The following is a 26,539-nucleotide window of genomic DNA, read 5'->3' as shown; positions in this document are numbered from 1 at the left end:
CTGATGGCCCGTGTCCTCAGTTCTGCGGCTTTCCTCTGCCTCTGAGGTCTCCTAAGAGGAAACCTGTTTCCCCGGGGATTTCGTGACATCAGTAGTGGAAAATGCACTCAAGGCAGGAAAACTGCAGCCACACAGAAAGGCGCCATCGAATCTCCCCTCAGATACTAGTGATAGGCTGGCTTTGTCTCGCTGTCCTGACACAGGACTTGCCTGTGGAGGGCTTGCCAAGCCGTTATTATAAATTCTAGTGGAGGGGCCTTTGCTATGGTTGGGTGGGGGCTAAGTTGTTTTCTTTTTCTTCTAGGAAAATAGCTGTTCTCTTCCATTTAGCACCCTGTAGCTGAACTTCCACATTGGTGTTGAAGGGCACATGCTTAGATTTGGAATTAATGCATTTAATTTCTAATCTGACTGCTTTTAAAGCCAGCCACCCTGAATTACTTCCTGGGCCACTGGCAATTTAGGAGAAAGATACAGATCAGATAGTTAGGTCCACAACAGGGCGAAGGTCCCAGGGCTGGTTGGTTCCTGGTCCCAGGGCTGGCGGGGAGTGAGGAGGCTTGGGGTTTAGGACTTTACATCTAAGAAGGGCGACGGTGCTTCTGTGATCTGGGTTTGCAAGGGGGCCCTAAGGTGACCTCCGCCCTTCTCCTGGTGCACCCTGGATGGGTAGTTGGCGTTCTCAGCAGGAAATGGTGGCCTCAAGTGGGTCCCTTTAGCCCTGCTTAAGTGTTTTCACTTCTAAATGAAGAGTAACAACAGCTATTGTTCGTGTTGTGAGGATTCCATACAGTCACCTGTAGGAGGCACTTACCCTGGTAAGTGGAGAATAGAGACAGCCATTGGTCCCGCAAGTATTGAGTGCCTATTACATACCAGGCGTTGTCCAACGTGCCAGCAGTACCAAAAGGAGCAGACGCAGGACCCGCTTCTTCTCCTGAAGCCTTCCTTCCATCAGTAGAAGATTTGGGCATTAATTAGAAAATCACGCAGGCGAACATTCTCCAAGCCGGGCCAAGTACTAGGAAGAAAGTTACAAGCGTCACTGAGCGCTGACCTAATCAAAGACATGTGAAGTAAAATGTTCATAGAAGGCAGAAAAGCAGTAAGACCAAACTAGGAGGAAAAGGTGCCAGGCCCCCACCAGCCCTGAGGTACATTTAGGCAAAGGTGTTCCTACCCGAGGGCAGGTGCGGCCCCACACCCCGAAGTCAGGCTAAATGAGCAAGCCTTGAGCCCTGTGGCCCTTCCTGGGCCTTGGGCAGAGCACAGCCTGTTCACCTGTCCAGGTGCCCCGGGCTGGGGTGGGGGCCTTGGAGGCAAGGAAAGCAGCTTTGCAGAGGGCCTGCCGGGAGGGAGCCTGGCCCATCTGGGGAGCAGATGAGGACCAGCATGGCTGGGACAAAGAGCAAGCCTGGTGGGAGCGCAGTCCAGAAGTCACATAGTAGATCTTAGCTAGAGTTCCTGCACAGTGGCACTGTTCTCAGCGTACTGAGGGCTTCTGAGAAACACCAAGTTCTCTCTAAAAGCCGTTGATTAAAAAAAAAAAAACATTTATTTATTTATCTATTTTTGTGGCACTGGGAATGGAACCCAGGAACTTTCTACCTCCAGGCTATACTCACAGAGCTTTTTTATATTTTATTTGGAGACAGGGTCTCACTAAATTACTGAGAGCCTCACTAAGTAGCTGAGGCTGGCTTCGAACCCGCAAGGTCCTCCTGTCTCAGCCTCCCAAGGACTGGGATTACAAGGGTGTGCCACCACACCCGACTCTAGAAGCCTTTGATTTTTAACTTTGGAAGAAGATTCCTTCAGGTATGTGGCTTCTGGGTGTCACAAGACAGGTTTAGAGACTAAGGCGGCAGAGCAGTGGCTGAGGACTTGCAAGCAGGGAGGGGCGGGACTCCAGAGAGAGAAGAGGCTCCTTCAAAGCCCAGACAACCGGATATTAGGCCAGGGGAGACAAAAACAGAAACAGGACTTAGAAAAAGCTCCCGCATTGTGTGAATAAAAATGGAAACTGAACATTAGGGCGAGGCTCGTGACAGCGCTATCATTTTCAGGACGCTATTATCTCTGCAAAGAAGTGGAAGACTCTCCTCTCCTTGGTCTCAGGAAGGACCTGCCTGGCAGGCGCACCAGAGCCAGGCAGTAGCAGGGCGCCCCCCAGAAACGTCTCCATAACCCCCGGTTCCTCCTGGCTTCGCTTTCTTTGATTTTGGAATCATTCAAAAGAACATTTATTCATTTGAACAAATACACTGTACTATGAGGTCTTCTTTTTCTTTTTTCCTTAAGTCAAGGTGGAGAGGGAAATGAAACGCCAGATCCTGAAGAATCGTGCGCTGCTGCAGTGACCTTTGCAGGCTGTGCCAGGCAGGCGTCTGCAAGGGCACGGCCTGGGCGCCGGGGCATGGAGGGTGCTGAGCCCTGGTCCTGAGTAGGCCGCCCACAGCTGTGTGGCCCTGTGCATGAGAGTTACCGTGAGCTCTAGCTGAAGCCAGGATGCTGGGGAGTCCTACACTTCCAAAGCCATCTGTGGGGAGCCTGGAGTGAGAGCAGCCTCCCCGTCACCTACATCCGTGCAGGGGTTATTCCTCTGTATTCTGAAGAGGCTCATCTTTGGCTTTTCCGAGGTCGTTCTGCTTTGCGTTTGGGGAAACATCAATGAGAATTAAGACGGACTTATAAGACATTATGATGCTGGGCGTGGTGGCGCACGCTTGTATTCCCAGTGCTCGGGAGGCTGAGACAGGAGGGTCGCAGGTTCACGGCCAGCCTCGGCTACTTAGTGAGAGCCTTTCAAAAAGTAAAGGATAAAAAATAGGGCTGGGGGTGTAGCTCGGAGGTAAGAGTGCCCCTGGGTTCAATCCCCAGCACTGCAAAAGGGGTGGGGGGGGGCAGGTCGCAGGTTGGAGGACAACCTCAGGAACTTAGCTAGTGAGACTATTTCCAAGTAAAAATTAAAATTGGGCTAAGGTTATATCCCAGAGGTAGAAGGCCCCTGGGTTCCACTCTTAGTACACACACACACACACACACACACACACACACACACAGAGAGAGAGAAACACACACACAGACACTATGAGCAGTTTATGCCTCTATTAAACTGTTAGGGAACACATATAACAATGGTTTGGGGTTTTTCTTTTCTTTCTTTACTTCATACTAGGGATTGAATTCAGGACATCTGAGCTATACCTGTTTGTTTTGAAATAGGGTCTTGCTAAATTGCTGGTTCTCACTAGGTTTCTGAGGCTGGCCTTGAACCTGTGATCCTCTGGTCTCAGCCTTCCAAGTCCTCAGTAATTTACCATGCCCAGGTTCAAATCATGATTTTTAAATGTGGTATCCAAGCCAGGCATGGTGGTGCATGCCTGAAATCCCAGTACTTGGATTGGAGACAGGAGGATCACAGGTTCACGGAAAGCCTCAGCTACTTAGTGAGGACCTCTGCAACTTAGTGAGATCCTGTTTCAAAATAAATAAAAAAATAGGGCTGAGGGCATAGCTCAGAGGTAGAAAGCCCCTGGGTTCAATCCCCAATACCACAAAATGAATAAATAAGTAAATGTGGTATCTAGGAGAAAAAACTTATCATATTCTAAGAAATTCATAAGAATATACACTGTCAATTGACATAGTACTTGAGATGTTTTATTTCTTATTAAGATATTTTGCCACCTACTCCTCTGAAAGAGGGATAATATCTAGAATATACAGAGAACTCAAGAAACTCAGCACTAAGAAAACAAATAGCCCAACCAAAAAATGAGCGAGTGAGCTAATAGACATTTCACAAAAATTTAAATGGCCAATAAATGCATGAAAAAATGCTCAACATCATTAGCAATCAGAGAGGTGCAAATCCAAACTACCCTAAGACTTCACCTAACACCAACTAGAATGGCAATTATTCAAAACACAAACAACAACAGATGCTGGCGAGGATGTGGAGAAGTGGGAACTCTGATACATTGTTGGTGGGATTGCAAATTAGTACAAGTTCTTTGGAAAACAGTACGGAGAATCCTCAGAAGAATGGGAACAAACCTACCCTATATGATCCAGCAATACCACTTCTGGGTATCTACCCAAAAGAATGGAAATCAAACTACCAAACCAATGCTTGTGTATCTGTATTCATAGCTGCACAGTTTACAATTGCCAAACTATGGAACCAGCCAAGATAGCCATCAACAGATGAACGGATTACAAAACTATGGGGTATGTACACAGTGGAATTCTACTCAGCCATCAAGAAAACCACAGTTACGTCATTTACAAGGAAATGGATGGAACTGAAGAACATTATGCTAAGTGAGATAAGTCAGTCACAAAAAATAAGAAGTCAGATGCTCTCCTGAGGAAATGGGTCATAGGAGGAACTCTAGATGAAGAAGCAGATACTAAAGATGAGCAAATAAGGCGCCTAACCGAGGGGGGTGGAAGGGGGAAAGGGAAACTCCCTAGTTTACACGATGTACATTAACAAACATATCAAAGTCAATCACTAAGCCAAACATGAGAAGGAGGGAGGGGGAAGAAATGGGGCAGGAATTGGGGAGGGCTAAATGAGTGATGTGTGCATGTGTGCCTCTGCCATCTTGTATTCCATTAAGAGGTATGACTACAATGTACCAATAAAAAGATTTAGAAAGATATAAAAGCAGAACTAAAAATACATTTGCATGCATGTATGACTATCACTCTGACTCTCACTACTGTGTTTAATTATCATGCTACAATAAAACATGCTCAAACTTAAACTACAGTAACCTGGAATGCATGCTACTCAGAGACAAATTCCAGTCTTTTGCTTTCTGGAAAGAAATGAACTACTTCATTTCCCGTCAACAGAGAGTCCGAGAAAGGGGCCTTCACCATGCCTCAGTCATGGGGTCGGTACGCAAAGGCCGATTTTGCTTTCTCTTGCATTAGATGTCTGTAGTGTCTCAGGTCGATAACATGAACGTTGCGCCTTCAGGACCAAAATGAAATCTGGCTCCTTCCAAGAAAGAGAAGGCGCTTGGTGATTTAAGATTGTGTGGGCTGAATCCCCCTCCCATATTTAAAAACGAGGAACGCTAACTTGAGTACACACTTTGCCATCAAAAACGCCATTGTTGCTTTCTAAGAACAGGTAGATGAGGCTCAGTCCAAGAGATCATTATGCCATCAGAGGCCTTCTCGGGGCCGAAGAGTGGATCTCCATGGGTTCATGACCATTGTGTTATTGCTTTCCAGCCCGCGGCCACCAGTCCCACTGTCCCTCCTCCTGACGGAAGTGGAAGCGGCTATCACCATTCAGGCCTTCTGGAGAGCCTACTTGGTAAGGCCCTGTGCGGTCGTGGCATTTGGCTTGGTGGGGGATTTTTTTTGTGACTTCGAGGGCCCATGGGGAAACTCGCAGATGAATTTGAAATAGAGGATATTATGGTTCATCTCCAGACCTTAGAGACGGGATTCTCTGAAAAATAGATCTGAAGGAGTGATTTAGAATTTTTACAAAAATTTATCTTGCAAATATCATTGAGCGTCCCCTCCTTGAAAAAGTACCTTTAAAAAATTGGGCTGATTAGCCAGGTGTGGTGCTGGATGCTTGTAATCCCATCATTTGGGAGGCTGAGACAGGAGGATCACGGTTTGCGGACAGCCTCAGCTACTTAGTGAGGCCCTTTGCAACTCAGTGAGACCCTGTTTCAAAATAAAGAATGCAAAATAGGGCAGAGGGTGTAGCTGGGAGGTTGAATGCCCTTGGGTTACATCCCCAGACCCACAAAAAAAAAAAAAAAATTGGGTGACTTGCCTGTATTTCAGATACAGAGACAGGAAAACATTATCGTTTTATTTTTACATTTATTTATTTAGTTAGTTAGTTAGTGATCACGGTATTGGGGATGGAATCCAGGAGCATTCTACCTCTAAGCTACACCCCCAGCCCTATTTTTTATTCTTTATTTTGAAAAAGGGTCTCACTGAGTTGCAAAGGGCCTCACTAAGTAGCTGAGGCTGGCCACAAACTACGATCCTCCTGTCTCAGCCTCCCAAATGCTGGGATCACAAGCGTGCGCCATCATGCCTGGATAAACATTGTAATTTTAGAAAAATAAGAGTAAGTCCAGGAATGGTGGCACACTAGTCCTTGGGAGACTGAGACAGGAAGATCATAGGTTCGTGGCCAGCATCAGCTACTTTGAGGCCCTTCACAACTCAGTGAGACCTTGTTTCAAAATTAAGAATAAAAAATAGGGCTGGGGGTGTAGATCGGAGGTAGAATATCCTAGGGTTTCATCCCCAGAACTGGGGGGAAAAAATGGGCTGGAGGTATAGTTGGAGGTAGAATGCCCATGGGTTCAATCTCTAGTACCACAAAAAATATAAAATAATACTAAAAAAGGAACAAAGTTCTGTTATAAGCTACAGAATGGATGAACCTTGACAACATGCTAAGACAAAGGATCCAGAGACAAATGGTGCCTTATATTGAATGGTGGCATCTAAATTAAATGTCCAGAATAGGAATCCATAGACAGAAACCAGATGCATTGTTGTCTGAGCCTGGAAGAAGGGGAGCATCTGTTCATGGGTAGAGGGCTTCCTTTGGGAATGATAAAAATGTTCTAGAACCAGATAGTGGTGGTGGCTGAACAGGTTCGTGAATATAATAAAAACTTCTGAGTTGTAAAATTTAGAAAGACAAATTTCATGGTATGTGAATTACACAGAGATAAAATGAATGAATCAATAGTATGAGGGGAATGAAACAAACCATCATTTCATTCTTTGGCCACTTCTTCCAAGGCAAGTTCTTGATTTTTGGCCCAGTTTTGACAGTAAGAAATAAATATTCAGCTGAGCGTGGTGGCACATGCCTGTAATCCCAGTGCTTGGGAGGCTGAGACAGAAGGATGGCTGGTTTGTGGCCAGCCCCAACAACTTAACGAGGCTCTCAGCAACCCTAATTTCAAAATTAAATTTGAACCTTTAAATTCAACCTTCAAATTAAATTCAACGTTTAATTTCAAAATTAAAAATAAAATAACCTGGGCCCCGACCCTGGGAGGGTGGGCGGGCATGGGCGGGGCACCCTTAGACGGACCCCCCCCCACACCCAGAAAGTCCAGGCTGCATGGCCCCGACCTGGGGCGGGTGGGCGGGCGCGGGCGGGGCTTCCTTAGGCGACCAACCCCCACCCAGAAGGCCCTGGAGGTCTGGGCTGCATGGCCCCCAACCCCGGGCGGGTGGGCGGGCACTGGTGGGGCACCCTTAGGAGACCCCCCTCCCACCCAGAAAGAAAAAAAAAATTTCATCCCTACCGAGTGCCTGATCCCATATCCTCCTCAAACCACACATACTCTCTTCTCTTATTTAAAAAAAAAAAGGGGGGGGGGAAGAAAAATATTGGAGAGGGGTTAAGATGGCCCCAGTGGCAGTTGGAATATTGGAGATGCAGACAAAACATATCCATCTGAATTGGAACTTTTGGAAAAATTCCCTGCGAAGGAGGACTGCTGCTTCTCTATATCGTTAAGAATCCTGGACATTACCTGTAAGGAGAGAGTCTAGTGGAGACCTAGGAGGAAGGCGGTGGCGGCAGCAGTGGCCGAGATGGTGGTGGAGACTTGGATTTGGGAGAGGCAGACATCTGATCCAACCCACCCTGATTTTCTGAAGAAATTACCCCAAAGGTAGAATGCTACTGTCACACATGCTTAGGAACACTGGACATTATGCGGTATGGGAAAAGAGCTTGGGAAGGATTTGAAATGGTGGAGGCAGTCGCATTGGCAGCGGCAAGTACTCAGGGGAGGCAGAGATCTCACGTACATGGAACTTTTGAAGAAATTACCTCAGAGGCAGAATACTACCACCACGCACCCTTGGGAACATGGGACAACCTGCTGGGTGAAGAGGGTGCTCGGATCGGAGCCTGCCGAGGGGTGAGGCTGGTGCCAAGGCCAGTGAGGCCGGGATCGGAGCCTGCTGTGAGGCAAGGCTGCTACTGAGGCCTCCGAGGCCGGGATCGGAGCCTGTTGAGGGGTTAGGCTGGTCCCAGGGTCGGCAAGGCAGGTGCGAGGGCCTCTGAGGCTGGGATCAGAGCATGCCGAGGGTTTGGGCCGGTGCCAGGGTCAGCGAGGCTGGGATTGGAGCCTGCTGTGAGACAAGGCCGGTGCTGGGGCCTCCGAGGCCAGGATTGGAGCCTGCTGAGGGGTTAGGCCAGTGCTGGGGCCAATAAGGCCGGGATCGGAGCCTGCCTTGCGGCAAGGCCGGTGCTGGGGCCTCCGAGGCCAGAATCGGAGCCTGCTGAGGAGTTAGGCCGGTGCAGGGGTCAGTGAGACCGGGATCATAGCCAGCCGTGAGGCAAGGCCGGTGTTGGGGCCTCCGAGGTCGGGATTGGAGCCAGCTGATGCATTAGGCCAGTGTGGGGGCCATCGAGGCTGGGATCGGAGCCTGTTGTGAGGCAAGGCCGGTGCTGGGGCCTCCAAGGCCTGGATAGGAGCCTGCCGAGGGGTTAGCCCAGTGCCAGGGCCAGCAAGGCTGGGATGAGAGCCTGCCTTGAGGTATGGCCGGTGTTGGGGCCTCCAAGGCCTGGATCGGAGCCTGCTGAGGGGTGAGGTCAGTGCCAGGGCCAAGGAGGCCAGGATCGGAGCCTGCCGTGAGGCAAGGCCGCTACTGAGGCCTCTGAGGCAGGGACTGGCACCAGCCGAGGGGTTAGGCTGGTGTCGGAGCCAGCAAGGTCGGGCTCGGAGCTTGCTGTGAGGCAAGACAGGTGCTGGGACCTACGAGGCCAGGATTGGACTCTGCTGAGGGGTAAGGCTAGTGCCGGGGCCAGCAAGGCCGGGATCCGAAACTGCTGTGAGTCAAGGACAGAGCTGGGACTTGCGAGACCAGGATAGGAGCCTGCCGAGGGGTTAGGCCAGTGTCAGGGTCAGTGAGGCCGGGATCGGAGCCTGTCGTGAGGCTAGGCCGGTGCTGGGGCCTACGAGGCCGGGAGAGGAGCCAGGCAAGGGGTTAGTTTGGTGTGGGGACCAGTGAGGCCAGGATCGGGGCCTCCCATGAGGTAAGGCTGGTGCTGGAGCCAGCGAGGTTGGGATCAGAGTCCTCCAGGTAGCCAGGCCACTACTGGGGCCGTCAAGAGTGGGATCGGAACTTGCAGTGTGGCATGCACAGAGAAATAGCACAGAAAATAAAATCCAGATGCTTCCCCTGATTAGCAAGAACTAGGAGGAAAGGGGTAACAGGAGGATGTCGAGTAGTAGAAAGGGCCCTATTGAGAAGCAATTAAGGTGACCAATCAGAGGGGAGGGGATGGGGGAGGATGGAATCTCTTTAAAACTCATGAGGTATGTAAACTATTATATCAAAGATAGTCACCAATTAAGCAATTCACCAATCAAGGGATCGAGGGAGGGGAGGGAATGGGATGGGGATTGGATGAGGGCTTATTGGATGATATGTGCTTGTATGTCCTCTCAAGTCTTGTATTCCAAAGTGATGTATAATTACAAAAAATAATAATAATAAATAATTGCCACACAAAATAATTGGACATAAAAAATAAATAAACAATAAAATAAAATAAAATAGGGCTGAGTGTGTCGTTAGGAGGTAGAATACCTTTGGGTTCAATCCCCAGTACCAAAAAACAAACAAACAAAAATGAACAGTCTGTGCCCATTAAACACTAATTCCCCAGTCTCTTTCCTGGGCTCCCAGCCCCTGGCAACCACCATCCTGCTCTGTCTCCATGACTAAGTAGCTCGTTTACGTGGAATGATGCGGCCTTGGTCCTGTTGGGTGGGCCTAGTGAGGACTCAGCCTCATGTCCTCAAGGTTATTCATATTGTAGCATGTGTCAAGCTCCCTGTCTTCTTCAGGCTGATGAATCTTCTTGCCACGAAGTCTTAAAAGCTAGAAACTGACATCTCCACTCATCTATCACAAAACTAGCCAGACAGTTCATTTAAAAATAAATCTCAACCAACCACATTAATAGAAGTGTCATGCGATAAGAAAAGATATCTGTAGTGTCCTGCTCTTGGGAGCAGGGCCTTCATACTTAGCCTGGTACATGGGCGGCTGATATTTATCCGTAGGCATTCAGCACTTCTGTGGAAGCGTCTCTTGTTTCTGCTTTCAAAACACTGAGCCAGCAGCTGGAAAGTCAGATTGCTTCGACATGCAAAACTGGCTGTTGGGGCTTTTTGGATCCATGTGAATCTTGGGAATGAAATCTGGCCCTCTGGAAAGCCTCCTCTCCAGTGTGTGATTGTGGCATCAGGCTCCCCTGTGTTGCAAAGGCTCTTCTGTTTACCAGACTCTGCGTGCCACCAAGAAAGCTCTGCCCCTTATGAAGTTCCGATGAGGCTCCTGCGGGTGATCATGACTAACGTTTTCTTCGTGATTTGGGTGACAGGGATTTAGTCCACTGGACATTTATTCTATCTAAATAAGCTCAGCCGGGGATGGTGCTGCACACCTGTAATCCCAGTACTTGGGAGACTGAGACAGGAGGATCACTGGTTCTAGGCAAACCTCAGCAAGTTAGTGAGGTCCTCTGCAATTTAGGCCCTGTTTCAAAATAAAAAACAAAATAGGCCTGGGGGTGTAGCCCGGAGGTAGAAGGCCCTTGGGTTCTATCCCCAGTACCACACATACACACACAAAAATAAGAAGAAGAATAAATAAATTAACTTATGGTACTTTATGCCTTCTCCACATTTGCTTTATTATACCTCAGGCCAGATACCTGGTGTAGCATGCACCAGCAGCACCCCCCGGAGCAGAATCACCAAGCCCGTCCATCACCACTCCTCATTTGATGAACAGTGTTGTGAGAGGTGGCTGCAGCAGCCCCTTTACTCTGAGAAATCACACAGTTAAAAAAGTAACATGAGCACCAGGCGTGGTGGCACACGCTTATAATCCCCGCGCTTGGGAGGCTGAGACAGGAGGATTGCACGGGCTCGAAGCCAGCCTCAGCTACTTAGTGAGGCTCTCAGCAACTTAGTGAGACCCTGTTTCCAAATAAAATATAAAAAAGGTCTGGGAGTATAGCCCAGAGGTAGAAAGCCTCTGGGTTCCACCCCCAGTACCACCAAAAAAAAAAAAAAAAAAAAAGTAACATGAGCTGGGTGTGGTGGTATGTACTTATAATCCCAACATTTGGGAGGCTGAGATAGAAGGATCTCGGTTTGCAGATAGCCTCAGCTACTTAGGCCCTTTGCAACTCAGTGTGACCCTGTTTCAAGAAAAAAAGAAAGAATAAAAAATAGGGCTGAGGGTATAGCTCGGAGATAGAATGCCCCTGGGTTCCATTCCCAGTACTGCAATAATAATAATAATAATAATAATAATAATAATAATAATAATAATGATGATGATGAAATACAAACAGTGGGGATTCTGACCTCTACCTGCAGGGAACAGTGAGCACCTGTGCTTTTATACCTAGCTCATGTATACCTTTGTCTATGGTGAGCTGACCTGGGGTGAGTGAGGGACCCCCAAGAGGGAAGAGCTTGGTATAAACAAAGAGTGTGGAGTCTGAGTGGGACAGGCCTCGTCCTGGCTGTGGGGCCTGCCAATCGGGACCCTGAGACACGGCATCCTTCTTGTCATAAGGGCAGCTCACAGTGACCAGGGAACCCAAGTCAAGCCAGTGAGACCAGAGGCCCCGTTCTAGGCTCCTCGCTGCGGTCACCCAGGAGATGAAAAAGGGGGACATCGTGCTCAGTTGCTTTACTTCAATCCAATTGTTAATGTCCTCGGTTCATCCCGAACTTCCAAATCATCTTATTTCTTATTCCCCATTTTATTGTCTTTCTCACAGTGTTTTGGCTTTTGATTTGGGTCGTGTGTGTGTGTGTGTGTGTGTGTGTGTGTGTGTGTGTGTGTGTGTTTCTGTGTGTGCCAACTGTGCCAGCGATGGGGGAGGCTGAGGCAGGAGAATCTCTTGAGCCCAGGAGTTCAAGGCCACCCTGGGCAACATAGCTAGATATTCATTCTCTCTCTCTCTCTCTCTCTCTCTCTCTCTCTCTCTCTCTCTCTCACACACACACACACACACACACACACACACACACACACAATAAATAAATAAAAAAGAAAGAAAAGAGAAAAGAAGAGGAAGAGTAGGAGAGAAGGGCAAGAGAGAAGATAGATGAGCTGACGGTTTAAAAGGCAAAGTGTTCAGAGGACCCTAAATAAAATACAGTGGATGCTCAGTGTGTTTTGATGTAAGTTTACTTTTTCCTGAAAAAACCACTCCTCTCTATTTAGAGAAGATCTGGCCTATTTTACAGTTAGTAGAACACGGACGGCAGATTCAGCCCAGGAAAATAACCAAGCAACCAGAGAAACACAAAGAAAGCCAAGAGAAAGTTTTGTAGTTCCTCCCATATTTTTCTGCAGAAAGCAGAAATTCCACCTCGAAAGCAAAAATTGTCCACCGAGAGGAAGAAAAGCTCGGCCACAGCTGGCAGCTGGCCGGCCAGCGGCATGACAGTCCTCCTTTGGAAAGGTCACCCGAGGTCTTCACCGCAGGCCTCCGCTTCCTTGTGCCTTCCCTATAAGTAAGCCCGTGGTGGGGTTCCCACGGCAGATGGGCCTGTTTGAATCCCAGCATGTCGGGCTATTGACACCTGGGGTGGGGACTTCGATGTCTGCGCCTCTGTGAAATGGGATCACTACCAACTCCTGCCCTTGAGGCTTGAATCGGATGGTCCAGTCGGGGGTGTGTGGCATGGCATCAGGCGCTTAGTAAACCCATGCTTGTATTTGCCGTCCTGATAACTACAACTGCGGATGCTGGTTCTATTTTCCTTACTAGGCATCTTTGTAAAAAGCCGATTGGCGGCCCCCTGTGGCTCCTTGGTGACACCCAGGAGGCTCCTCCTTCAGGGCCTTTGCACTGGCGGTTGGCGCTTTGCGCCTGCAGCCTGTCGGTCATGGTGCCGTCCCTGTTTCCATCAGGGCTCTCCTTGGGTGTCTGTCCTGGCCACCTCTTCTGAAACAGTACCCCAGTCACTCTCTGTCCTCTTACCCTGCTTTATTTTCTTCCTATCACCTGGCATTATATTAGATATTCCCTTGTTTGTCTAGACAGGAGAGGTTGTTTGATTTGTCTCTGTGTCCCCAGCCCCTAGAACAGTGTTGGACAGACCGCAGGCACCTAGAATTTCTTTAAAGCGAGTGACCGAGTTCCTTAAGTGATCTACCTAATGAGGACATCTGAGAGCGGACTAGAGCAAACTAGACCCCCCCCCTTTATCAGCCCCCTCTGTGACGCAGGCGCGGGCTGCCGTGGGCACTCCTTGACGCACAGGACCCCTGACCTCGGCAGCTGTGCTCGCCGGGCCCCCGGTGTCATCTCTGTGTATTCGGTCCATCACTGACGTCGCGAGCTGCTCCTCCCCAGCCCTGTCACGTGAAGAAGAAGCGAAGCGCCGTTGGAGTCCTCGCGCAGGCTTCCCAGAGGCCGGCATCTGCAAACCAAGCAGGAAGGGCGGGATCCCCTCGCACTGCTGAGATCTGCTGGCAGGCGGGCGGACTCCGCGCAAGATGGCAGACCTGGCATCGTGCAAAAGGGACGCTCAAAAGGCCCCGCATCACACCGCCACCAGGTCCCCGTGGTGGCCCTGCAGCCCCCTCGCCAGGCCGCAGAGGGGCTGCCAGACCCTCGGGACGGCCAGGAAGTCCACAGGAGGATTTCTCTTAGCTACGGGGCCCTCCCGTCCTTTGCAGACTTAGGAATACAGTCTTGCTGCCGCTTGCTGCCTTCTCAGCCAGAAAATCCAGATCCGAGGTCTTTCCTCTAGGCCAGCTCAGGCCTATTTTTGAAGCCCATGTATTGGAAATTGGTTTTGACTATTTCGTAGCATGGAGGAAATGTTTATGAGCTGTCAAGGGGGGGCAGCGAGGCTCTCTCTATATAATAGTCCCATTGATCCAGTAGAATAAAACCCCTAACGTTCCCACAGGGTAGAAACCTTGGTTTCAGACTAAGGCCACAGATGACAAATGTTAAGACTCCATGTGGAATGCTCCCAAGAGGGCTGTCGTCCCCACTCACAGAGCGCCCTCGTGCCTCCCATCGGCGCGCGCTCCACTGTTCAGTCTTTCAGAGGCAAATGTGCATGGAGCGTCTTGCCAAGAGCAAAGCTGAAGCTATAGAAACAGCTCTTCAAAGCCACAAGTAGCCTGGAGGTAGCTAGAACAAGAGTGATAAGAGCCAGGCGTGCTGGCGCGCGCTTGTGATCCCAGCATTCGGGAGGCTGAGACAGGAGGATCCCGGTTCGAGGCCAGCCTCAGCTACTTTGTGAGGCCCTTTGCAACGTAGTGAGACCCTGTTTCAAAATGAAGAATAAAAAATAGGGCTGGGAGTGTAGCTCGGAGTAGAATGCCCCTGAGTTCCATCCCCAGTATTGCCAAAAACAAAAACAAACAAAAAAAAACCCCAGCAAGATCAGAATGGAGTACCTGGGTGGTTTGTTATATGCCAGGCATCGCACCAAGCACTGCGCCTTTTCCACCCTGTGCCAATCCTGCACAGCAGGCAGGTCTGGGTTACTGCTATCTCACACACAGATGAATCAACCACGGCTTATACGCCCTGTGTTACTTGTCCAGCATCACACAGTCCCGAGTGCTAGAGCTGGAGTCCGAGCCCAGGTTGGTTGGTCCTCGGAGCCCCATCTCTTTCATCAAAAATAAATAAATAAATAAATAAATAAATAAATAAATAAATAAATAAGAAAGTAAGTAAGTAAGTAAGCATCTCCATTCCTGATCTGCTCCGAATCTCCTTTCAGACGGAGTTAGGTGTTCCGGGTACTGTGGTCCATGCCTGTAATCCTAGTATGGGTAGGGCTGAGACAGGAGAATTGTCAGCAACTTAGCAAGGCCCTCAGCAACTTAGTGAGACCCTGTTTCAAAATAAAAAGTAAAATGTAGCTCACGAAGCTCACAGGTAGAATGCCCCTGCACCACACACACACACACACACACACACACACACACACACACGTGCGCGAGATAAGAGTGTATCTTTTATGTTTTTCTTTTGTGCATGTAAACATATATGTGTGTATATATGTATATGTGTGTTTATATATAATGTTATTTATAAATATGAGTGTTTCTTTTTATAAATAATGTGCCCACACTAGATAGCCATTTCACAACTTGTCTCTTCACTTGGCCTTAGGGCAGATTTCCACATCAGCACATGTAGATTTATTCTGAACATCTGGTGTGTGTGTGTGTGTGTGTGTGTGTGTGTGTGTGTGTAGTACTGGGGTTATACCTCTGAGCTATACTCCCAGTCCTTTTTTTAATCTTATTAAACTTTGACACAGGGTCTCCCTAAGTTGCTGAGGGCTTCACTAAGTAGTTGAGGCTGGCCACGACCCTGGGATCCTCCTGTCTCAGCCTCTCAAGTACTGGGGTTCCAGGTGTGTGCCACCATGCCCGGCTGGACATTTGTATTTGAAGGCAAACTTCCTGCCCATGCAGCTGATAGGAATTTAATCAAACAATTCTTTGAAATCCTCCAACCCACGGGAGCCCTGTGCCTGGAGAAGAGTGTCTGCATTTCCCGTTTAGGTCCCGATCCCCTTTCCTCCTGGGTGGGCGCTTTGCTGGCTTACCCTGAGCTTCCTCTTCCCCAGCAGCTGTTCCAGGCGGAGCGGGGGCATTTCCGCCCTTTGTGTCTCGGCGGCCCTTGCTCGGCTTTCCCCCTCTTTGGACAGCTGCCCGACCAGGTGAGCCAATGTCACGTCACGCAGCACTTCCGTTCTCAGGCCAGAGGGCTCTGGCTGACTTCCGACATAGCCTAGGTGAAGGCAGGTGGCATCCGGTGCAGAGACGATAGCAAAGAGCTTGGTGTGAGTCACATTCTCCTTGTGAACAGCTTGCCGCTTGCATCTCATCTATTTTGCCATTAACTGCTTTGCAATCTGGGGGGCTAGTATAGCTAGGCAAACAAGCTCTACAGTGGGGTCTGTGCATTTGCTAAATTCACCCACTCGGGTGTATGGAGTAGCTACTAGGCGGCAGGCAGGCCTCTTTCACATACTGGGCACGCTTTGGGGAATAAGTCAAAGTTCCTGCCCTCACGAAGCTCGTGTTCTTGCAATAGACTATAAACTTATACCCACAGACAACTAGGTAATATGTCAAGAAGTGTATTTGGTTGGGCATGGTGATGCACGCCTGTAATCCCAGTACTTGGGGGACCGAGACAGGAAGATAGCAAGTTCAAGGCCAGCCTCGGCAACTTTGCAAGACCCTGTTTCAAAATCAGAAGCAAAATAGGGCTGGGTGTTTGGCTCAGGAACAGACCCCCTCTATCTGGGTTCAATCCCTTTTGGAAAAAAAAAAAAAAAAGGCGTAGTTTAGGAGTATCGTTCATGCTCAGTGCTGCAGAGGACCTGGGTTTGAACCCCAGCACCGCTAAGCACCATCAGAAAACAAATATGTCGCCGGGCATGGTGGCTCACGCTTGTAATCCCCGCGCTTGGGAGGCAGAGACAGGAGGATTGCGCAGGTTCGAAGCCAGCCGCGCGTCCTGGCTTAGGAGACCCTGTTTCCAAACAAAAATGTAAAAGTAGGTCTGGGAGTGTAGCCCGGAGGTAGAAGGGCTTCCAGGAACCCCAGTACCACCAAAAAAAAAAAAAAGAAAAGAAAACAAATATGTCAGTTGATTGTCATCATAATAATGCCACTTAACAACCCCAAACTCACACTCACTTTCACCTCACACTTCTGCAAACCAGTCAGATTTCAGCTGTCTAGGCCGGACTCTGCCACGCGGCTCCAGACTGTGGGGTCTATTTCATTTTGTTCTAGGGCCTTCGGTCTTTGAGATCAGCAGGCTCCTGAAGGCATGTTCTTTGCACACAGAGGTTGAATTGTCTCAGAGTGGTGGGCAAACACCCGCGCCCGCGCATGGCCTACACTGGGACCCTGCTATTTTCACACACATTCAATTGGCCGAGGCAAGGCCCGTGGCCATACCCAACATCAGTGGGGCAGTGAATTCACCTCCTTGCTGAATAACTGTGCTTTGCACTAAATACCAGGACACAAAATAAAGTGAATGAAAGGGCTAGACAATCATGGGGGTTGCTATTGTAGGTGGCCAGATGGTCAGGGCGGCCCCTCTGAGAAGGGATTGTGGGGAGACCTGAGTGAAGTTCATTCTAGGTAGAGGGGAAGTGTGTGTGCAGCCTGCAGGGCCTAGAGGGGGCCATGTGTTCTGGAGGACCAGCAGGAGGGCCAGGTGGGTGATGCACGTAGCTGGGTCAGGGAGAGGAAGGAGGGAGTAGGCAGGGCCGGGGCCTGCAGTGTCGCCTTCAGCAGGATGCCGGAACTCTGCCTCTTGTTGAGAAATGACGTCAGGGCTTCAAGCAGGGCATCTCACAGGTGACAGACAGACAGACTATTCTTCAGAAATCTGTGCTACCAGCATCCACAGTGAGTCCCAATAATCCCCCACCCCCTGCTATTCACATTTCTGCAGAGTCCTTTCCCACACTGTACCAGTAGAATATGGCAGAAAGTTAGGTTATGAAAGACGATACAAAGCCGGGCGTGGTGACGCACGCTTGTAATCCCCACACTTGGGAGGCGGAGACAGGAGGATCGCCCTGGTGCGAAGCCAGCCTCGCTGGCTTAAGAGACTCTGTTTCCAAATAAAAATGGGCCTGGGAGTGTAGCCCAGAGGTAGAAGGGTTTCCAGGAACCCCAGTACTACCAAAAAGAAAGAAAGAAAGAAAAAAAAAAAAAACGATACAAAGCCGGGCGTGGTGGTGCACGCTTGTAATCCCAGCATTTGGGCTGTTGAGACAGGAGGATCACAGTTTGAGGACAGCCTCAGCTACTTAGTGACGTCCTTTGCAACTCAGTGAGACCCTGTTTCAAAATAAAGGATAAAAAATAGAGCTAAGCCGGGCATGGTGGCACACACTTGTAATCCCTGCATTCGGGAGGCTGAGACCTGGAGGATCACGGTGTGCAGACAGCCTCAGCTACTTAGTGAGGCTCTCTGCAACTCAGTGAGACCCTATTTCAAAATAAAGAATAAAACATAGGGCAGGGGTTGTAGCTTGGAGGTTGAATGTCCCTGGGTCCCATACCCAGACCCACACACACAAAAAAAAAAGAAAACATAGAAGAGCTAGGGGTGTAGTTCAGAGGTAGAATGCCTCTGGATTCCATCCCCAATGCTGAAAAAGAAAAAAAGACTATTCTCACTCTCTCTCTCCTCTCTCCTCTCTTCTCTTCTCTTCTCTCTCTCTTTCCCTCTTTTTCTCTCTCTCCCCTCTCTCCCCTCTTCTCTTTCTTCTCTCTCTCTCTTTCTCTCCCCCCCTCCTCTCTGTTTCTGTGTCTGTCTGTCTGTCTGTCTGTCTGTCTCTCATCACAAACTCTGAGGGAAACTGATTTCCATGTCGTGGACAGCCGTATGGATCACACAGAGGATGCTGGGGCCTCCCGCCACAGCCGTGTGAGGAGGCCACCCTCACTGTGGGCCCAGCGACAGCCTAACTGCTACCTCGTGGGAGCCGCCGGGCCCAGCCGCGGAGCCCGGCCTCCTGATTTCCAGCCTGCGGTGCCGTCTTTGAAGCTTCTGAGCTCAGGGGGCTGTTTGCCATACAGCGTCGGAAACCAAGGCAACGGCTACTGTAAGGAGAGCAGCTGGTTGGGGGATAAAAGATGCGGGAGACCTAGCGTGTCTCTGCATCCTCGCTACTCCAGCTGCGGTCCGCAGGCCAGTGGCCTCGTCACTGGTTGACTGGCTGGAAATGCGGACTCTGAGGACCCACCCCAGACCTCCGGAGTCAAGATCTGCTTCTTAACAGCCCTGGGAGTCTTGCTAAGGTCTGAGAAGGAGCACCACCGGGCACAGCCCGGGTCAAAGGGTATCATGATGTGGACCACAGTCCCGGCCTGCCAACCGTGGCATCTCCAGCGCCCTACTCATTCCCCTAAGCCTCAGTTTCCTTTCCTGAGGAATGAGGATAGTAACAGTGCTGCCCGCCTGGGCTCCATGAGAGGGATAAGCAGACAGGGCACAAGTCAGTGCCATTACCACTAGCTTCTTATTACCTGGCTCTGCTCTGTGCATTTGCTCCTTTAAGAATTATAGCCCTAACCGGGCGTGGTGGCGCATGCTTGTAATCCCAGCATTTGGGAGGATGAGACCAGAGGATCGCGGTTCACGGACAGCCTCAGCTACTTAGTGAGGCCCTCTGCAACTCAGTGAGACCCTGTTTCAAAATAAAGAATAAAAAACAGGGCAGGGGGTGTAGCTCAGAGGTCAGATGCTCCTGAGTTCCATCCCCAGACCCGTCAAAAAAAGAAAAAAAAAATTATATCCCTGATCATTACCTGATAGTGATCCTTAAATACTTTTTTTTAGATTCCCTGTTCAAGAAACTCCTGTGTTTTTCAAAATGTCACTGAGCTCATCACAAAGACCTTTTGTCTGTGCCCAGCATGACTCCAGCCATACCCCAGAATGATGGCGCCCCGGTTTCCATGGTCAGTGTCCAGGCCTAGTTCTCAGGGCCACCCAGCAGGCTGAAATAGGCCACAGCTTATAAATAGGGGATTTGGACTGCTTTGGGCCGAGCTTCCCAGGCCAGGGCCTCCCCCCCCAATACACACTCCTGTAGTTGTTTAAATACGTCCTGGGCTCTTGCTGCTGGAGCATTTTCCTTGATAGGCCTAGAAAACGCGTTTGCCGATGTGCCAGGCTGCTGGCAGCCCTCCCCCGCTTCCCATTTGCTCAAGTGTATGACGAAACCCCAGCTTCACCCACGGTCCCACTCGGGTTCTCCGCGGCGACTGGCGCGCGACTCAGGGCCGCGGAAGCCTGCGCGCCCTCCCGCCCCCTTTGCCACGCGACCTTGTCTTAGCATTGGACTCCTGAGCTCATTTTCCATATCTGTGAAATGTGGCTGATAATAATAATGACTTGGAGTTCCTAGGGTTCTTGTGAAATGAGAGAATCACATACGAGCAGGGCTGGCCAGATAATTTGCAGGGCCCACTGTAAAATGAAAACGGAGTGCCCCTTGTTCCAAGAGTTTCTAGGCCAGGTGAGGTGGCACATGCCTGTAATCCCAGGACTTGGGAGGCAGAGGCAGGAGGACTGCAGGTTGAAGGCCAGCCTCAGCAACTCAGCAACACTGTCAGCATTAGGGAGATCTGTTTCAAAAAACAAAAATAAAACAAGCCAGGCGTGGTGGCGCACACTTGTAATCCCCGCACTTGGGAGGCTGAGACAGGAGGATCACGCAGGTTCGAAGCCAGCCTCAGCTACTTAAGGCTCTCAGCAACTTAGTGAGACCCTGTTTCCAAATAAAATATGAAATGGATCTAGCAGTGTAGACCAGAGGTAGAAAGCCCCTGGGTTTCATTCCCAGTACCAAAAAAAAAAAAAAAAAAAAAAAAGCTGAGGATATAGCTAGTAGGTAGAATGTCCTTGGGCATAACAATAACAATAATAATAATAATAATAATAATTTCTAGATGGTGCTGGCAAAGCATAAAATAAGTGTGTGGGGCCCTTCCCCGTGCAGGGCCTCCAGGCCTGCCCACCACAGAGCCCGCAAGCCCGAGCTGCGTGTGAGGCCCCAGAACCCACCCGGCCTCGGAGCCAGCCGCGGCCCACCTTCCCTACGGTCTTTTTCTCTTCTCAGTAGCTGAATAATTTCTCTTCAAGGCCAAGTCAATGGGTACATTTCACAGCTGCGACTTAGTCCCTTCTGCTGAGTAACAAGCCACCCCGACGCCCGGTGACCTCAATCCGTGGCCGCTGATTCTTTTTCACGATTCTGGGCCCCGGGCTGCGTAATTCCTCCGGCGGCCTCACCTGGACTCACGCACGGCCAGGTTCACCGGGCAGCCAGGCCTGGCGGAAGTGGACCTCGGACAGTGGCGCCCTCGCTTGTCTTCGTGCCGTCCCTCAGGCCCCAGCGGGCCAGACCACCTGCCTTACGTTGTAATGATGCCGGGTGGTGCAGCGGGCCCGTGTCTCAAGCCTGAGGCCTCGGTTCTAAACCAGCACCACAGACAGCACTTCTGTTGCCGCCTGCTCTTCGAGGCCAGTGGCGAGGCGTCCCTGGATTCAGAAGGAAGGAGGTGACTCCCCATCCGTGAGCGCCTGGCAACTTTGACAAGGCAGCGAGGATCCGGAGAGCTGTGATTCTCCAGGGCCGCAGCGGCGGCTCTCCGTCCTCAGCCTGCAGGGCCCCTTCGCACACACGGTGCAGCCAGTGGGGCCGGGTGGGCCCGGGAACCTGCATTCCAGACGAGTCCTCAGGCCATGCTCGCGCAGCCGGCCTGGGGACCGCACTTGGAGAGCCCCGGGCAGGAGAGTGAAGGGCCCGCACTTCAGACGGGTGGCTCTCAGCCTGGACTGTACCTTAGAGGTATCGGCGCAGCCTTAGCAGTTTAGTGACAGACTGTCTTAAAATAAAAAGTAAAAAGAACTGTGGATGTAGCTTAGTGATAACAGTGCCCCTGGGCTCAGTCTCCAGTATTGCCTCCCCAAAAAAAGAACTGGGTTCTTTGGGGTTCAAGTTCTGGGCTATAATATGTACTTTACCACTTTGTGGCTCGCTTTATTGAAAATAGGATGGCAATAATGCTTATCTTACAGATTTATTTTAAGGATTAAAAGTTAATATGTAAGAGCGGTGGGGATTGGCACAAATGAGACCCCGTCTCAAAGTAAAAAATGAAAAGGGCTGCAGATGTAGTTCATGTGTAAGGGCTGGGGTGTGCTCAGTGGTAGAGCTTCGCCTGGCATTCCCAAGGCCTAGGTTTGAGCTCCTGCACTGGGGTGGGGAAGCAAAATAATAAAACAGATGCTTCTGCAAAAACTACTTTGTAAACTGGGTGTGATGGCACACACTTGCAATCCCAGTGCTCACTGAGACAGGAGGTGTGTAGGTTGGAGGATAGCCTCAGCCTTGTAGCGAGACTCTCGGCAACCTAACGAGACCCTGTTTCAAATTTTTAATATTATTTAAAATAAAATAGGACTGGGAATTTAGCTCAGAAGTAGAATGTTCCTGGGTTCAGTCCCCCCACCCCCAATGTATAAAACTCCTAGGATAATGCCTGCACAATTATGTAGTGGAAATACCTAAATGTCAGTTCTGAGGATTAATGGTAAGAAAGCCCTCTAAGCTTTATGCCAACAGTGCAGTCTTTCGCAAAGCACACTTTGTTACATTTAACCCTGCACACTGTTGGGAAGTTCAAGTATCTGAAATGCTTTTGGGGCTTACTCATCCTCTGATTAAATAAACTAGGACCAAGAGAAGTTGGGTGAACTTTATCTGAACTGTCATCACTGAGTTGTTGGGGGAAATTCCGTTTTTGCTAAGCACGTACTGTGATACGGCCTTATTATTCAAGGAGCTTCCATACCAAACAGGCGTGGCTTCCTGGGTGAAGGTCCTTTCGGATCTGGCGCTGCAGAGAAGACTCCACCAAAGCGCAGCTGCTGCTGGTGAGTCAGTCGCTCAGCTCGTGCCTTCCTGACCACACACTCGGAGCCCGGCCAGCCTTGGCTCAGATCCTAGGGTCTGTAGTCATCCACACTGCATTCACGTAAGAACCGAAGCAAGGCTGTGCAGATGTTAACATCATTAAGTTCGTTCTTGCCGTTTTCTTCCATGAGAGCAGGGTTTCCCAAACTTTATAGATCGTCGGCATCACCTGGGGTGGTGGCTCTTCTCCTCCCCCTCCTCCCCCTTCTCCCCCTCCTCCTCCTCTTCCTTCTTCTCCTTTTTCTCCTTGTCATATTGGGAATTAAACCCAGGGGTATTCTATCTCTGAGCTACACCCCCAGCCCTGTTTTAATTTTTGTTTGGAAACAGGGTTTCACTAAGCTGCAGAGGCCTCCACCCTGCAGTCAGCGTTAGGGAGTGTAGGAGCGGGGTAAAAACACCAACCGGGTCATCAGAGACCGCTGTTTTGTTTGGACCCCGCACCCTCCAGGGAGTCAGTCGGCCCTGGGGGAAGGGACGGGATGGGTCACGGGTCTGGAGAGTTGCGCAAAGTCCTGATCCGCGGGCTGAGTCATGTGGTGGATCGGAGGCACGGATGTTTTGTAGGCATGCCGATTCTCTCCCGACATCTGTACTCTCGGATGTTCTCGAGCTATCTCTGCTTCTGGCTTCCAGGGTTCCGCCTCCTGTTCCCACTGGGAGATCACGTGGGGGAGGGGAGGGACTCGACTTATCACCAAGTACTGGGATTACAGGTGTGCGCCCCCATGCCCGGCTTCACCTGGGGTTCTTGCTGAACATGCTAAATCACTGGTACAGAATCAATCAACCTGTAGGGCAAGTTAAGTTTAGGTTAAGTTTAGGGAATGAATTAATATTTATGTAACGCATATGGAGGGAGGGAGAAGGAAGAGGCACCGAGGGACGCTGGGGCTACAGCTCTAGCGCCCACTGGAGGACGGGGCAGGTTGGCCTGGCACAGCCATGGGACCAAACCCGGCCCACTGCCTGTTGTATAAGTAAAGTTTTATTGGAACACAGCCATTCCCATATTTTAACACACTGACTATGGCTGTTTTTGTGTTATAATGGCAGAATAGAGTTGGTATGAAAGAGATCCTACAAAGCCAAAATACTATTCAATCCTTTACAAATAAAATTATATGTATATACTGACCTCTGGGTGAGAGACGTGACCTCAGACCTGTGCAGCCTGGAGTTATGAGCTCATCATTAAAATAAATAAACCAACAAGGGAAAAAAGGGGTCAGCAAGTGCAAAGGACTAGAAAGTTCAGAGCAGCCATCTGAATCTATGAAATAAGTATGTTTAAGATGATTATAGAGATTTACTAGGAAAAAAAAACATATAAACCTTACTGGAAGAACAAGGCAGTTAGAAGGAAGGGGGAAATCTGATTTGAAAAAGAACCAAGTGGACCTCCAGTAATGAGCGGAGGGCTCAGGCGGAGCCCCTCCACCCTCAGTGAGCAGCGGGGACGGGCCCGCCCCCCCCCCCCCCCCCGGTGAGTGCTGATGTCGTGGGCTTGGGGGCCTCTGAACCTGCATTTCCGGCAAGTTCCCAAGTGATGCCAACATGGCTGGTCCAGGGACCACATGTCGGGTGTGAGCTAACTAGCAGATACACACAGCTGGGAGAGCAGTTACCAGCTGGTAGACAGATCTGGGAGAGAGAATGACCTGGAGAGATAAAAATGGGAAATGTGCAGAAGCAGTTACGAGACAAGGACAGAAGGAGAAGGTCCAGCATGCGTCCAGTAGGAATCCCACAGGAAGACAGTGGACTGAACGGTGCAGACTCTGTATTCCCAGAGCCACTGAGCCAGGGCGTTCCAGCGCTGAAGAAACGTGAGTCCCGCACGAGCTAAGGACGGGCAAAGCTACACCACAGTGCTTCCTGGTGAGACCACGGCATGGCAGACGCAAAGAAGCAAGCTTCAAGATTTCTCACGGGAAAGATTACCTACAGAGGAGAAGAAGAGCCCGGGTCTAGACTTCTCAGCCACCGCCGAAGGTGCCAGAAGACGGCGAGGTGTCGGAGCGCCTGGACTGGAGGGAGAAGGCCATTCAGCCTAGAATTATATCCCCACTAAATTATCGCCTGAGGGAAGAGTTATGACTAAAGGCTTTTTCAGACATGCTGCTCACTGAAAGCTCTCCCACTCGAGACACTAGAATTAGAAGGAGACGAGAGCCATAGGAAGGAGGGGATGAGGAAACCTGTAAACAAGGAAGCTGATGGACCTAAAAATATTAACCAACGGACAAGAAATAAAATGAAAACCCTACACAATAAAAATACGAAGGTCGAGAGTGGGAAGACTGGAGTTAAAGCATTCCGGTGTCTTTGTATTAGCTGGGCGTGGTGGTGCATGTCTATGATCCCAGTACTTGGGAGGCTGAGATAGGAGGATTACAGGTTTGAGGCCAGCCTCAGCAACTTGCAAGGCTTTTAGCAGCTTAGCAAGACCCTGCTTTCAAAAAATAAAATAGGGCTGGAAGTGTAGCTTAGAGGTAGAATGCTTGAGTTCAATGCCCTAGCACCACACACACACACACACACACACACACACACACACACAATAATAGTAATAATAATAATTCTTTGTGCTGTTTGAGAAAAGGCTGGACAGATTTGTTTTTCACCTTTTAAAAGTTTTATAAAGTTTATTGGTGAGAGCTGGGCATGGTGGCACACACTTGTAATTCTAGTACTTGGGAGGCTGAGACAGGAGGAACCCAGGTTCAAAGCCACCCTCAGCAACTTAGAAAGGCTCTCAGCAACCTAGTGAGACCCTGTTTTCAAATAAGAAATAAAGTCTGGCAGGGGGAAGGGGTAGCTTGGCTCAGTCCCTAGCACTAAAAAAATAAAATAAAATGTATTAGTGCATTGTGATTATACCAGTTTTTTTTAAACCTTAAGTTATTAGAACAACATAGTAGTGAAAGAAAACAGAATATGAACTAACCAATCTGTAGAAGGAAACATGTGGTACATAGAAGACACCGTGTGTGAGAAGGCAGGAAGAATAGCCACGAGAGCATGATAAATAAAAAGCAAATTAAGGTAAGTATATCACTAAGAATAATAAATGCAAATAAAACAAGCTCAGCTCTGATTTTCAGGCTGGGCTACAAAAGAAATCTGCCTGTGTGCCAGAGCTCCAGACAACAGTAAATGGCCCACAGTGTTTGAAAAGTAAAGACACAGCCCAAATCCTAACCAGAAGAAAGGTGATCTAGCATTCTTGATGAGTTGGGTCCCTCCCCCGCGTGATCTCGCAGCGGAACCCGGAAGCCAGAAGTGGAGATATCGCGAGACTCCAGGTGCCTCCAGACTCCAAACATCGGGAGATTCAGGATGTCACGAGAGAATCGGCATGCCTATAAAACATCGGAGCCTCCGATCCTCCACCTGGCTCAGCCGGCGGGTCAGGACTATGAGCAACTTCCCAGACGTGTGGCCCGTCGGTCCCTTTCCCCAGGCCGGCAACTCAGCAACACTGTCAGCATTAGGGGTTGGGGCCGGTCCGAAACAGCGGTCTGATAACCCGGTTGGTGTTTTTACCTCCCTCCTAATCCCTCTAACTCTCTTTTCTTTTCTTTTTCTTTTCTTTTTCTTTTTCTTTTTTTTTTTTTTTTTTTTTGCAGGTCTGGGGATAGAACCCGGAGGCATTTGACCTCCGAGCTACACCCCCTGCCCAATTTTTTAATTCTTTATTTTGAAACCGGGTCTCACTGAGTTGCAGAGGGCCTCACTAAGTAGCTGAGGCTGTCCGCGAACCGCGATCCTCCGGTCTCAGCCTCCCAAATGCTGGGATTACAAGCGTGCGCCACCATGCCCGGCCCTAACTCTTATTTTTTTATTTTTTATTTTTTATTGGTGCACTGTATTCATACATCATAGTGGGATACAAAAAAACTTTTGTAGACATACATGCACACATCGCCCAGTCAGCCCCCACCCGATCCCCACCCCAT

General features: G+C 49.7%; 1 protein-coding gene across 1 annotated transcript in view; it reads left to right on the top strand.

The window, feature by feature from the left end:
• Positions 1 to 26,539, top strand: part of IQCK (IQ motif containing K) — a gene marked incomplete at both ends in the record, with an annotated part of 104,235 nt that overhangs the window by 65,095 nt on the left and 12,601 nt on the right. Inside the window, one exon of the mRNA XM_080703937.1 lies at positions 5,254 to 5,338. Within this exon, the coding sequence (XP_080560063.1) occupies positions 5,254 to 5,338 (85 nt within the window). The remainder of the gene's footprint in view (positions 1 to 5,253; positions 5,339 to 26,539) is intronic.

Source organism: Muscardinus avellanarius (genome assembly GCF_963383645.1).
Source record: "Muscardinus avellanarius genome assembly, chromosome: 10".
NCBI classification, from domain to species: domain Eukaryota; kingdom Metazoa; phylum Chordata; class Mammalia; order Rodentia; family Gliridae; genus Muscardinus; species Muscardinus avellanarius.
This window is presented reverse-complemented; position numbering and strand designations above follow the sequence as displayed.